This window comes from Chenopodium quinoa, unplaced genomic scaffold (genome assembly GCF_001683475.1).
Source record: "Chenopodium quinoa cultivar QQ74 unplaced genomic scaffold, ASM168347v1, whole genome shotgun sequence".
Classification (NCBI taxonomy): Eukaryota; Viridiplantae; Streptophyta; class Magnoliopsida; order Caryophyllales; family Amaranthaceae; genus Chenopodium; species Chenopodium quinoa.
In genome coordinates, this window is record NW_018742418.1 from 2,485,017 (window position 1) to 2,499,593 (window position 14,577).

Below are 14,577 nucleotides of genomic sequence, written 5' to 3' on the forward strand. Positions count from 1 at the left end.
TTTTGTGCAGCAGGAAATAAGATGAAATATTCTTGGTTACCTAAAAACTAGGAGTATTTATCTTAATTGATTCTATCTTTGTGATTAAATCAAATAAGATAAAAACTTTCCTAAAATTACATTATATCTTATTCTCTAAGATTGTGTGATTTAAGGAAACTAGGTTTTAGGAATCTAAGCTTATATAAACTCATCTTATTTCACATATTTCGTGTGCCTCTCCAGAAATTAAAAGAGCAATTATTTGAGAGTATATACTTAAGCACTAATCCCATTCATCAAGTCATATACAAGAGCATTCTAGTACTTAAACTTTTTCTCTTAATTAGCTTCGTAGAAGTGAGATCAAAGGGGAGTTCTTGATTCTTGTATTGAGTCTTTAACAAAGGGGTTAAAGGCTGGGTGAGTGTTTGTGAGTTCAAACACATTGGGCTTACGAGTGTAAGTCGAGAGCACACTCGGAGTAGAGTGTGGGGTTTGCTGGTTCCCGGAGTAGGGAACAGCAGAGTGTTCTTTGTCTTTGTTTTTCGGAGTAGATTAATAAAGAACTTAGGATAGGAGGACGTAGGCCTGAGTTGGCTGAACCTCGTTAAATTTGTTGTCTTCTTTATTGCTTATTTATATTCCGCTGCGTACGGGAACCAGCACAACTGGTTCCTCACACATAATCCGAAAAGAAGCAAAATTAGCCAACGATTACTTAACACTCAATTCACCCCCCCCTCTTGAGTGCCCATTGAACCTTCAAAGGACCCGTCTATATTCAATAGAGCACCCTTGGCTTGGATTAAAGCATGTGAGCACGGTCATGTCTCGGCTCTTCATGCCTTCATTGACCATAATCAGGCTGGTTTTCGAGATCTTTGTATTAAGCATAAGAATACTCCTACCTTTGCATCATATGAAACTGTCAAGTTTAACAGAATACGAAGAGCTTCTTACGTTTCCACGCATGAAAGATCTAATCAATGTTCAAAATTCTCAAGGGAAGACACCTTTACACTTAGCAGTACAAAATCGAATATTACCTTTGACAGAAACATTACTCGGCATGGAAAAAATAGCTTACAACATCAAGGATGAAGACCAAAACACTCCTATTGATTTGTTGGAGCAAGCTTGCACGGACGATAGTAAATGGGTATGCTTTTCAATTTTCTAATTCCTCCCTTACATATTAGTTGCAACTTTAGAATTTTTTATATCTCACAAATAATACCTCCAAAGTTACTTTAAGTAAATCACATTAAATCACAAAATTTGTGTACATGTAGTTATCCATTTTATTGTAAACCATGTGCAGGAAGAAATGTGCCAAAGAATCGGGTTTAATCCATGGATAAAAACATCATACTTCCAGCGTAGGACCAATTTGTTAGAAGTGCGAAATTCACTATTTTGTGGTGGCGGCTCTATTAGCCACTATTACATTTACTGCATGTTTTACTCTTCCTGGCGGATTAAATCAAGAAAGCGGGGAAGCACTTTTAGCCAAGAAGGTTGCATTTTTGGTATTTTTGATGTCTAATACATTGGCTATGTGTACTTCCATGTTGGTTTTGATTTGCCTTGTATGGTCTATGGTCCAAGATTCGAGTAATTCGTTGTTATTGATTGATCGTAGCATGGTGTTACTCATGGTAGCGTTTTACTCCACTATATTAGCATTTATGACTGGGGTCTATGTGGTTATATACCCAAAGTTCTTTGGGCAGCCATCATAATTATCATAATGTGCTCTCTTATTGGAGTTTCGGCGAACAGAACCCTCTTGTACAAAGTGCTATTGATCTCTTCAACAATGATAAATATGTTTTTGACATCCTTTAATAACTTTAGAGGATTATATACAATTGCTAGTTGTAAATTATGCATAACTTATTTGATGAATCTATGACTTTCAGGATAAAGCTTTTCCGTGTTGCGAAGGCAGTAGCAGCCAGAAAGTTGAGTGAATTGAAGCAACAAATAAATTCAATAAAATTCTTGTAGTTATTGGCTTAAAATATTCTTGTGGTGTTTAGCACTTATCATGAGTACTTATTACATGATATATATATATATATATATATATATATATATATATATATATATATATATATATATATATATATATGTTAATCATACATCATTTCTTGTAAGTGTATTATTGATTTATATACTCTGTAAATTTACTTGATAAAGACATTTCTCCTAATTTAACAAAAGCATACGGTGTACATAGTATATTAATATAAAATGTTGTTGATTGAATTAGTGGCGGACCTAGAAATTTGACAATGGGGGGACAATTTCGATAATTCAACTAACATCAACCTATTTAAAATAATTAAAACAGGTACACAATACAAGTAATTTGGATTTGGTTGGGAAATAGAAATAAGGGAGTAGTCGAGTGGTATGGTTGAAATAAAACACCCCCAAAAAAAAGGAATGATGTTACAAGGGGGATTCGAATGCCATATTATCTTGTGATGTTAATTTCTTAACAAACATTTGCCGAAGATGTTCGCTGCAGTCCATGACTCGTGGTTGCGTGGGTGGTGGTTCGTGCCTCGTGGTTGGGAAATAGGAATAATGGAGTAGTCGAGTGGTTTGGTTAAAATAAAGGAATTTTATATTTTTACCACCTCTAAAAAACAACATAATTGTTTTTACCACCTCCATAAAAAAAAAAGTTTTATTTTATCACCACATAAAAAAAATGAAAATTGAGTTTTACCACCAATCACCGCCAACTAACGGATTCTGTCCTTAAATTCGTTAGTAGGGTCTATCATGTCCACGTGTCACCATATTATTGGGTTTTGTTTTTTTTATTTATTAATTTATATATTTCCGTTAGTTGGCGGTGATTGGTGGTAAAAGCCAAATTTTTTTTTTATGTGGTCGTAAAATAAAACTTTTTTTTATGGAGGTGGTAATACCAAATTTTTCGTTTTCGCGGGTGGTAAAAGTCAAAATAACTTAAAATAAAACACTAAAAAAAAATGAATGATGTTACAAGGGGGATTCGAACCCTAATCTAGGTAAACCTGAAATTGGGCCCCTTGACTATTTTTAGCCCACTACCAACTTAGCTAAGGCAAACAATTTATTTATTCTTACACTCAATTTTATATAACAATTTTTCCAATTTTATTTTTTTTCCTAAATTTTTTTTTCCTCTGTTTTTTTTTCCCGAAAGTAGGGGGACAATGGTCCCCCCTTGTTCCTTCATGGGTCCGCCCCTGGATTGAATTGGTTTAATTTGCATGTATATTCATAAGTCATGTATCAAATTTTTGTATTCTGTCCTTTTTTTTACTAAATAATTAATGATATGCATTGTCAAAGTTACTCATTGCTATTTAAAGTGGTGCAGTTTTTGAAAGCAAAGAATTTTATTTTAGTTTTTGACAGGACAAAGAAGTACGAGTATTATTTGAGACATTCTTAGTGAAATGAAAACCAGAATAATGTCTTCTAATTAAGTGAATTGAGTGACATTTTTTTTTAAAAGAATTTTTATAAGATTTTGGGCACCTAAGAATGTTGTGGGAGGTTATTTAAGAACTATGTAGTACAATAGTCATAATACAGACACAAGTTGTTGAACCACACACTTATATTACTTTAGCAGTTTAGCTTATGCACAGTAAAGCAAAAAGAAAATCAGCTCAGTAATTAATAGAAAAACTATAAAGCTTTGAAACGGGAAAAAAAAAAAATAAAAAAAATAGGACTTTTGGAGTAGAAAATAGTTCCATTTGTTCTTTAACTAGTCCAACAATTGACCCTAATTTTGTTGTGATATCCATATGTTAATACCTAGATTAATTATAAAAGTTAATGACAACTTGATTGTAGCAAGCTGTGAAATGTAGTTTATTGTAGGCAATTAGGCGTTCAGCTTGACAATGTTGAAGGAGAAGGGAAAGTTAAGGACAACAAAGTAGAAAAACGAAACTTTTCCTCAAAGAAAAAAAAATAAAAATAAAAAAAGGTAGAAAAACAAACTTAAGAAATGAGTGAGGCCTGATAGGAAGCTGAGTGAAATAAAAAAAAATGAAAAAAAAAAAAAGTAGTGTGGTACTGTGGTTTGTTGTAGAGGTGAGGCTTGAAAAGGACCAATTCACTTTAAAAATCCTAAATTTAGGTGATTTGCTCTGAAATTCTGAATAACCCCAACTTTGGTATTTTTCTAATAATCCCACCTTTTTAGTTTGCCTTCAGCAAGCTCAATCGATCAACGACCTGCTATAACAGATACCATGACACGTGTCAACACGTTATTAGTCTAAAAAAAACAAAACCTTTACTAGCCACCATCCCTCCCTTTCCTCCATCGTTAAACCCTAGGCCACCACCAGCCCAATCGAATATCAATCGGCCACCACCCCCCCTAACCATCGAAAAAGGCCATTTGGCCCTTCTACCCCCCGAAACGACCCAACAAATCCACCACCACCCCCTAGATTAAATCACCCGCATGAAACTGGCCAAAATTTCCCCTCGCCAAACCCCGACAACACTCCCCCCTTAACAATCCTCATCCCCGAAACCGACCGAAACAACTTACCCTACCGCAAATATGATTGACCATTTCATTTGTACTCCCTCCATATTTTAATAAGTGTTACACTTTGAGCGGCACATTGATTTAGGCAATTTAATTGAATTAAATAAAATAAGAGGTAAGTGGAGTGGTTGGAGTATTAAAAAATTGTAAAAAAAAAAAAAAGATAATGTGGTTAATAGTTTATTGTGTAATGAATGTGAGAGAAAAGAAATAATAAAAAAAAAAAAATAATAGTAGTAGGTTTGTGTGGGGACCATGAGAGAAAAAGATATAATATTAAAATATAACTTTTTGCCAAAAAAAGAAGTGTAACACTTATTAAAAATATGGCCAAATTTGATAAGTGTAACACTTATTAAAACACAAGAAAAGTATAATAGTTTCGAACGGTGTCGTGGAGGGGGTGGTGTTAGGGTTCTGGGTTGGGGAGGGGTGGGGGGGAGTTGGTTTGGGATGGGGTTGTGGGTGTACCAGTAGGGAAAGGGAGGGGTGGAGGCGGTTTACACGGTGGGAAAAGGGGCGGAGGGGTTGGGTATTGAGTTTAACGGTGGGGCAAGGGGAGGGAGTGGTGGTAGGGAAAGGTAGGTTAGTTTTTTTTCTGTTTTTTTTTTAATTTCTATTTTTTAATTTTTTTTTTTGAATTGCAACACGTGGCATTAATATAATAAAAAAAAAAGTACCCATTCATTAGGTAATTGGTCATTTGGGGTGCTAGAGGCAAACTGTAGCAAATTAAATTAAAGGTGGGATTATTAGAATATAATCATATCCCAAGTAGGTAAATCCCTTAAAGTTGGAATTATTAATGTGATTTTTTCCTTGTAAAACAAGGTTTTTTTATGTGAGCAGAAACTAGAAAGCTGAGTGAAATGAAAATAAAATACTTCCTCCATTCTTTTTTAACTACAACATTGGAGTTTTACACTTATCAGTTCACTATTTATATATGTCATTAATATCTTTATATTTATTGTAGCAGGGGAAAAAAAAAGTTGATACTTTGAAGTATAAATCAAGATAAATCTGACAAGATCCCACATAATTTTATATTTTCTAACATATAAATTACAAAAGACGGCCAAAAGAGTTATGTTCATGTATGTGAACATTGTAAATTTTGTCGATGTTGAGGATGGAGGATGTATTATGTTTTCTTTCAAGTGAAATGTGTCAATGAGACGGTAAGTATAATTTGTGATGCCTTACATACTATAATATGCTATATTTTGTAAACTTCATTACCAAATTATTGATGTACTATTCTTCATAAAGCTAGCTTTCTTCTAAAGTAGGGCTACATTATAATAACACCTTCAAGATATTAATAATTCTTGCCTTTGCGTGGGAATCAATATTATATGTTTATAAGATTATAAGAACATTCCCTAAATTATGTAATTAAATAAGTACCTTGTATTAACTTGGTCTTTGAGGATGAGTCCCTCGTCTAGGGTTGGTTTGTCCCTTGTCTAGGGTTGACAGTTTCCGTTTGATTACACCCAATTTCCCATTAAATTCACAAATCTCTCCACAAATTTCACTCTTGCCTCTTAATTTTCACTATGGCCGATGAATTAATAGATGATTTCGAGAGAATTAGATTGACTAAAGAGGAATCGAAGGTAATTGGCAAGGTTCGATTGAGACGGAGGATGAAGGCTCGAAGAATCAAATTGCTCTATCCCTGGTAGGAAAGCTCCTAACTACAAAACCCTTTAATGCGGAGGCGATGAAGCGAACATTAACATCGGTTTGGAGACTGCATGATAAGGTAATGATACGGATGGTGGAGACAAATCTTTTTGTTTTTCAGGTTATTAGGGATACTGATAGAGAGAAAGTTCTTGATGGATGCCCGTGGTTCTTTGATGGAAAACTTCTTATTCTCAAGGAGGTAGATGGTGATGAACAACCATCGGAAGTTGCTTTCAAGTATGCTCCCCTGTGGATTACGCTTTTGGATGTTCCTTTCAATAAGCGAAACAGAAATAACCTAATAGAAATCGGTGATTCTTTGGGTGTTTTCCTGGAACTTGATGAGGATGATCCGTTGGGTTGGGGAGAATTTATGCGGATGAAGGTCATGTTTGACATTGATAAACCGCTGCGTAGGGGTCTTTTTCTGGCTACTGGTTTTTCGACATCGAAGTGGATTTCCATAAAATCCGAAAGATTAGAGGACTTTTGTTTCTTCTGTGGGAGGCTAGATCACACTGAAGGTGGTTGCGATTATAAGGATGAGATAAAGGAAGGGAGCGAGGAGATTGTTTTTCAATACGGCCCTTGGCTTCGAAATCCCCTAGGAAATTCCCTAAGAAGTCTGAGGCTGAAATTGCGAAGGAGAGGAGATGGAAGGAGGGGCTACTTTCGACGAAGAAGGATCACATCCCACGCTATAATGATCCAGGGACTGTTAAGCTTGGACCCCCAGGGATTGCACGTAAGTTGTATTTCCCACCCCCTAAGGCAAAAGAGGTCATGCTTGTTAGTGTGGTGGACCCTGAGACCTCCAAAACTGTCTTACGAATCAAAAGCCTAGTTGAAGAGCCTAAAGAAGATGATGTGATTGAAGGGCAGGGAGCTGATCCCAACGATGATGAGCAAGGTACTTATGTGAGTCCTACTACAATTCAAGATGTTGTTGAGATGGAGCATGATCTACCTGTCAAACCAGCCAGTCAAAAACGTATTGTTAGGAGAAGGAGAAGTGTTAAGGAAGGAGAAAGTAATGCGAAGGATAGTGATGTAATATTTAGAGGGGGTGCATCGAAGAGAAGTCTAGAATCTTCCTACTGTGAGGACATGAGTCCTGAGTTCCAGAAATTCACTAAGAAACACAAAGTCGCTTCAGTCTCTTCTTTAGGGGAAGTAGCAAGTCAAGTAGGGGGGTGTTGGAGTGAACCAACCCCCCAAACAGGAATGAAAATTATCTGTTGGAATTGCCGAGGGACGGGCAACCCTCGCGCAATTCGAGCACTCCGTCACTGGAGTAGTAGTTTGAGCCCGGATGTAGTTATCCTGTGTGAAACTATGATTAACAGAAATTGCTCGGAAAAATTAAAAAATAAGTTTGGTTTTACTAGGTATTTTGGTGTGGATAGTAGGGGTAAATCAGGGGGGGCCTTTGTATGTTCCGGAAGGATGGGGTTCACTTCTCTTTAGTCTCTTACTCGGATCACCATATTTGTGGGGATATCACTAAAGAGGGGGGGCGGATTTGGAGGTTTGTTGGAGTGTATGAGTGGGCGGACAGGGCATTGAAACATAAAACATGGACTTTAATGCGCGAACTCTACCTAGCATCCCCTTACCCCATTGTGTTTGGAGGTGACTTCAACGAGATCCTTAGTACTAATGAGAAGTTAGGAGGAGCTTTGAGAGATCAAAGAGATATGGATGCCTTTAGAGGCGTGCTTGATGACTCTAGCCTAAGAGATTTGGGCTATGATGGCTCGTGGGTGACGTGGGAACGTGGAAATGGCCTTAACAGTGTTGTAAGGGAACGCCTGGATAGATTCGTTGCTTGCTGTCGTTGGTGCTCATGGTTTGACAAAAGCTCTGTGTCTCACTTAACTAAATTTCAATCGGACCATGTGGGCATCATGTTGGATACGGAGACAAAGAGGGGTAAGAAGAAGACTTCAAAGAGGGAAAAAGTTTCGATTCAAAACTTGCTGGTTGCTAGAAGATGGCATTGAGGAGGCTGTCAAGAGCTCCTAGGCTAATTCTTGCCATCTAGATATGCCAAACAAGCTCCTGCATATTGCTCATGACTTAACCAAGTGGAGTAAGAATGCTTTTGACAATCTAGGTGAGAAAATTAATGAGACAGAGGAGATGTTGAAGGAAGCCTAGAAGAAGGCGAGGTCTCAAGTCCAGTTTGCCGAATGCAATAAGCTGGAGAGTATTCTCGATGATCTCCATGAAAATAATGAAGCTTATTGGTTTCTTCGTTCAAGAGTGTCGGAAATCAAGGATGGTGATCGTAACACAAAATACTTTCACCATAAAGCAGCCCAAAGGAGAAGCAAAAATTACATCAAAGGCCTTAATAATAGTGAGGGTGAGTGGCGCTCAGGGAAGGCCAATGTGGAGAATATTGTTCTTGATTTTTATAGGGTTTTATTGCTAAAGGCGAACTGAACGTTCAGTTGATGGAGGAAGTCTTGGCCAGTGTCCCAACCATGATTACAAATAGTATGAACTCCTCCCTGTGTCGGCCTTATCTTAAAGAGGAAGTATACATTGCTCTCTCTCAGATGGGTCCTTGTAAGGCCCCTAGACCAGACTGTCTCCATGCTATCTTTTACCATAAATTCTGGAACATTGTAGGGGATGATGTTACAAAGTTTGTTAATGACATAATTCTGAGAAGAGTCCCTATGGATAACATAAATATCACTAATGTAGCCTTGATACCGAAAGTTCAGAGCCCTACCTGCATCTCCCAATTCCGGCCTATTTCCCTTTGCAACGTACTCTACAAATTAGCCTCAAAATCTGTGGAAAACAGATTAAAACCCTTCCTTAACGCAATGGTTACAAAAAATCAAAGCGCTTTTGTCCCAAAACGTTTGATTACAGATAATGCCTTGATTGCTCTTGAACTATTCCATACTATGAAGAAGAGATCTAAAAGCCGTAGTGGGTTGACTGCTATGAAGTTGGATATGAGTAAGGCGTATGACAGGGTGGAGTAGGAGTTCCTGAGAAGACTTTTGACCAAGCTGGGGTTTGCTGGAGCCTGGGTTGACACTATTATGTCCTTTGTTTCCACAGTGCGATACTCTTTTATTATCAACGGTATTCCTTCAGATCTTCTGACTCCGTCCAGAGGTCTCCGCCAAGGTGATCCTATCTCCCCCTACCTGTTCATTCTAATTGCTGATGTTTTATCAAGAATGTTACAGGCGGCTTCGGAGAAAAATCTTATTCATGGAGCCCGGGCTAGTATAAATGGCCCAGAGATTACTCACCTGTTTTTTGCAGATGATAGTCTTTTATGTGCTAGAGCCACCCAGCAGGAATGTTCTGTCATTGTTGACATACTCAACAAATACGAAGCAACTTCCGGGCAAAAAATCAATTTAGACAAGTCGGAGGTGTCTTTTAACAAAGGGGTCCAATTATCATCTCGGGTCACTCTTAGCTCGATTCTTGGAATGGAAATGGTTGATAATCACACCAAATATCTCGGTTTGCCAACCGAGGTAGGACGATAAAAAAAAGCGATTTTCACTTTAGTGAAGGATCGAATCTGGAAGAAGGTTCAAGGTTGGAAGGAGAAATCCTTCTCAAGTCCGTATTCCAAGCTATCCCAACTTACTTGATTGGTGTGTATAGATTCCCAATTGCCCTTATCCAAGATATTCATGCTATGATGGCTCGGTTCTGGTGGGGTTCGAACGAGAAGGGTAGAAAGATCCATTGGAAGAACTGGAGTTCCTTATGCCAACCTAAATGCCTAGGAGGTATGGGCTTCAGAGACTTGGGAGTTTTTAATATAGCCCTCCTGGGAAAGAAATTGTGGCGCCTAGCAACACATGAGAGTTCCCGGGTAAGCCGAGTTCTCAAGGCAAAATACTACCCCCGAACGTCTATTTTAGAGGCAGCTTTAGGTCCATTGTCAAGCTACTCATGGAAAAGCTTATGGAGTTCAAAGGCGCTTGTGAAGGAGGGCATGCTATGGAGAGTGGGTAATGGCCGGAACATTAAAATTTGGTCCGACCCTTGGCTCATCGATGATGAAAGTCGCTTTGCTACCACCAATGAGAATAATGAGCTTTGTCAATATGTCGAAGAGATCATTGATAAGGAGAATTATACCTGGGACTTGCAGAAAATCGAAGGCATTTTTAATGATCGAGATAAGCACGCTATTATGGCTATCCCGTTAAGTGAACGATTGACGGATGACACCCTCACTTGGGTATGGTCCAAGGATGGACACTATAGTGTGAAATCAGCCTACACACTTGGTAAGTCTCTTGACCTTGATAATTTTGATCATTATTGGGTTGAAATATGGAAGGCTAAAGTCACACCAAAAGTCAGACACTTCCTCTGAAGGTGCTGTTCTAATACATTGCCCTCTCGAAGCCTTCTGCAATATAGACACCTGGTCGAGGACCCTCGATGCCCTTGCTGTAGTTCAGCTAATGAGACGGTTATACATGCCACAATCCTATGTCCTAGCTCGCATCAATTATGGTTGAGAAGTGGCTGCCAGGATGCCCTCTCCCTTGTCTCATCGAACTCTTTTGGAGAGGTAATACTCAATTGGGAAAAAAACCTCTCAACTGAGTTGTATCAAAGGAGCTTGTTCCTTATTTGGTTTATATGGTTTCGTCGCAATAGATGGGTTTTTGAGAAGGAGTGGGATCCGGATGAGGCTCTCTTGCACAGGCACAGCAGACTTGTTGTAAATTTTGGTGAGTACTCTGAAAGGATTTATGGGGGAACCTCTCCTCCCACCGCTTTTGCTAGCAGACAGATATGGGAACCCCCCGCACCTGGTCTAGTGAAGGTAAATGTTGACGCGGCGATCTCTGATGATGGATGGATAGGGCTGGGTGTTGTTGCTCGTGATTGTACGGGTAGTGTCCTATTCTCGGCAGTCAGCAGACATAGAGCCAGATGGGATCCTTTGATTGCCGAAAGCAAAGCAACTTGGTTTGGGATAAAGAAGGCAATAGAGCAAGGCTTAAGTGATATCATCCTTGAGGCTGACTCTCTGGTGATGGTTACCAAGCTAAAGAAGAAAACCTTTTCTTTAGCGGTTGTCGATAATGTGCTGGAAGATATTGCTTTTGTTAGTTCGGGTCTTTCTTCTATTACTTGGTCTCATGTAAAACGGGATGGGAATTTCGTGGCCCACCATTTAGCGAGGTTAGTGTCATTTAGTCAAGAACAATTATAGGAAAATCCGTTCTGGATGAAATTTCCTCGTATGTCATGTTGGACTCCCTTTCTATGAATTAATATATTAACTGTTTTTCGTTCAAAAAAAAAAAAAAAAAAAAAAGTACCTTGTTACCCAATAAATTTTCTGATTTTCTACTTTAGTATACTCATTTAATTTTTATATATATATATATATATATATATATATATATATATATATATATATATATATATATATATATATATACTTTCTCTATTTATTTTTGTTTTTTTAGTTGACATCATTTTTACTTTTACACTATTCACAAACTATACTTTAACTAGCTTTTATGTATTAATTGTTAAAATAGTGCGGTAACAAGCGTGATAAAAGAAATGTGTCAACTTAATTAAAACACAACGGAGATAGTATCTTCCTAATGTTTTAACAAGTTTGGATTCTATTTGGCTTGCATCTCACTAAAGTTTAAACATATTAGCTTCTACAATGGTTCAAAACATATCAGTTTCTTTTTTTTTCTTCTCTTCTTTAATTATTATGAGGAATGACTAAATATATCCAAAAGTGATAGACAACATATATAGCTGTATATAACCAAACATACTAATTTTTTTAATTGGACTTTAAACCACACTTAATTGCTTATTACTACAAAAAAAAAAATTCAAAAGGATTATTCTAGTCAAAATTTTGATTTGAATGATTCGTTTATCACCTGCCTCTTAAAACTTCATTACCAATTTGTTGATATACTATTCTTCAAAAGGCTAGATTTCTACTAAAGTAGGGCTACATTATAATAACATCTTCAAGTTATAAATGATTCTTGCCTTTGCGTGGTAATCAATATTATACGTTTATCTTCTAAAGAGACGTGGTTGCATGGGATTGAATTTTAAATGTTAATTCTTTGAGTTTGTTATAGTTATGTTGTATTCTTCTTTTATACAAGTCAAACCCATTTCCTACCCTCAACCTGGTTTTCATACCTTGCATTGGGATATATGATATGTTTTATCCATTTATAAGTACTTATATCATTTTTACAAATGTGAAAAAAAATTATACCAAAATCATTTTTCTAAATATCCAAGATATGTTTTAACTACGTAAAAACAATAATGATAAATGCACAATTCTCAACCTTATATGAGCTATAATTATGTACGTAGATCCTAAAAAAACTATGAGTATTACATGTATTATACTCTATTTGATTTAAAAGAATATTTTTTTCTAATAAAGATCTCTATGATAGTTACTTCCTAATCTTTCTAATTTACTAATAAAATAACAAAAAGTATAATATTATTTAAATCAATGATATCGTATTTCTAATATCATATATTATCAAAAGGGATTATATATATGCCCTTTAAAGAGTATGTTCTTCGTATGCAATGGGATAAGATTATTTAACATTCAAGCAAAAAATTTATCCTGAATTTTTTATCAACAATCCACCTAGGAACAAAACTAGTATGCATATAAAATTATGTAAACCGAGGCAACATTAAACTTGGAGAAAATTTGAAGTCGTCAAATGTAATCGCGAATGATATTATTTAAATCAATGATATCGTATTTCTAATATCATACATCATATGTATAATATTATTCAAATCAATGATATCGTATTTCTAATATCATACATTATGTGTATAATATTATTTAAATTAATGATATCGTATTTTTAATATCATACATTACGTGTATTAAGTGGAGTCCCTAGACCCCACTTGAATATTAAAAAATTTAAATTCTTATCAAATTATTTTTTTTCTTAAAAATTGCTTATATTTTTAATCAAATGATCCCTTTAAAATTATCAAATATATTTTAATCCCGTTAAATATTTTATTTTTAATCCACCACTGGTCAAATGTGTTGTTTTGAGACTAATTAAATAACTCGTCCTAATAAAAGGTCTAGGTACGTAGTATTAGGACAAGTTATTATTTATTTATTTATTTTTAGGTTTCAAAAAAAAAAAAATTCGTCCTAATACTACGCAGCCCTTTTAGGTTACAACTTTTACGAACAATTACCTTAATTACCTTATACATTAAACTTTGCAAGCAACTACTTTTTTTTCTTTTTTCTTTTGTACCACTACTTGAATATCAGTGTCAATATATTTTTTGATGGGTCGACATTTAACAATATCAATAAATTACCCCAAATCTATATACTATCTATACCTATATACTAAAGATGAATAAAAGTAATACATGTCAAAATCTTGTTAATATTTTATACGTTGTATCAAAAAAAATTATGTAATTTTGTTGTTGCTGTTGCTGTTGCTGCTAAAGCATCGTAGGAAGTATTTTTAATCAACTATAATTATCTCTTCCTATTCCAAATCTTCCACATCTTTTATAGTAAGAAACAAAGAATTACAATGTCATACAATGTTTTCTTCCTAAATCAATAAGTTTTTTAGCAACTACTTATAAAAAATAAGCAAATATAAGATATTCATATTGTATATCATACAATATTTTGGGTAAAATATACTATTTAGAAAATTTTAAAAATTATAGAAATTTATCATACATATTCAAAGAGAATAATTTGTAAAAAAAATTGTTGATTTATAAATTGTTGTAAATCTTAATAAAATAAAATAAAACGTGCATTGTATGGGACTTAAGTTAGTCTATAACTATATAGTTAGGCCTTGTTCACTTGACCTTACAAAGATAATATTCAATAAAAATAATTTCAGTTCAGTAAAATTAATTTAGTTCAGTAAAAATAATTTCAGTTCAGCAAAAATAATTTCAGTTCAATAAAAATAATTGCAGATGAAAATCAGTAAACTTAAAGAAGAAATATAATAAAAAAATCAGTTAAATAATTTCAGTTCAGCAAAATAATTTCAGTTCTGTAAAATTAATTTCAATAAATTCAGTAAAAATAATTTAAGTTCAGCAAAAATAATTTTAGTTCAGTAAAAATAAATTTCATTTCAGCAAAATAAGGTGAAGTGAATGGGGCCTAAAGGCGAAACCAGGAATAACACATGTCATCTCCTGGTTAAAAATATTGCCTCCGAAATTGTTTTTTTTTTTTTGTTTTTTTTTTTTTTTTTTTTTTTTTTGCTGCC

At 35.4% G+C, this 14,577-nt stretch overlaps 1 protein-coding gene across 1 annotated transcript; it reads left to right on the forward strand.

Moving 5' to 3' along the window:
* The first annotated feature begins 9,941 nt into the window (after positions 1–9,941).
* LOC110707975 (uncharacterized mitochondrial protein AtMg00310-like) lies at positions 9,942–10,628 on the forward strand. The gene has a single exon (XM_021886071.1). It carries the CDS (start codon positions 9,942–9,944, stop codon positions 10,626–10,628), a length of 687 nt encoding a protein of 228 aa, XP_021741763.1.
* The last annotated feature ends 3,949 nt before the right edge of the window (positions 10,629–14,577 follow it).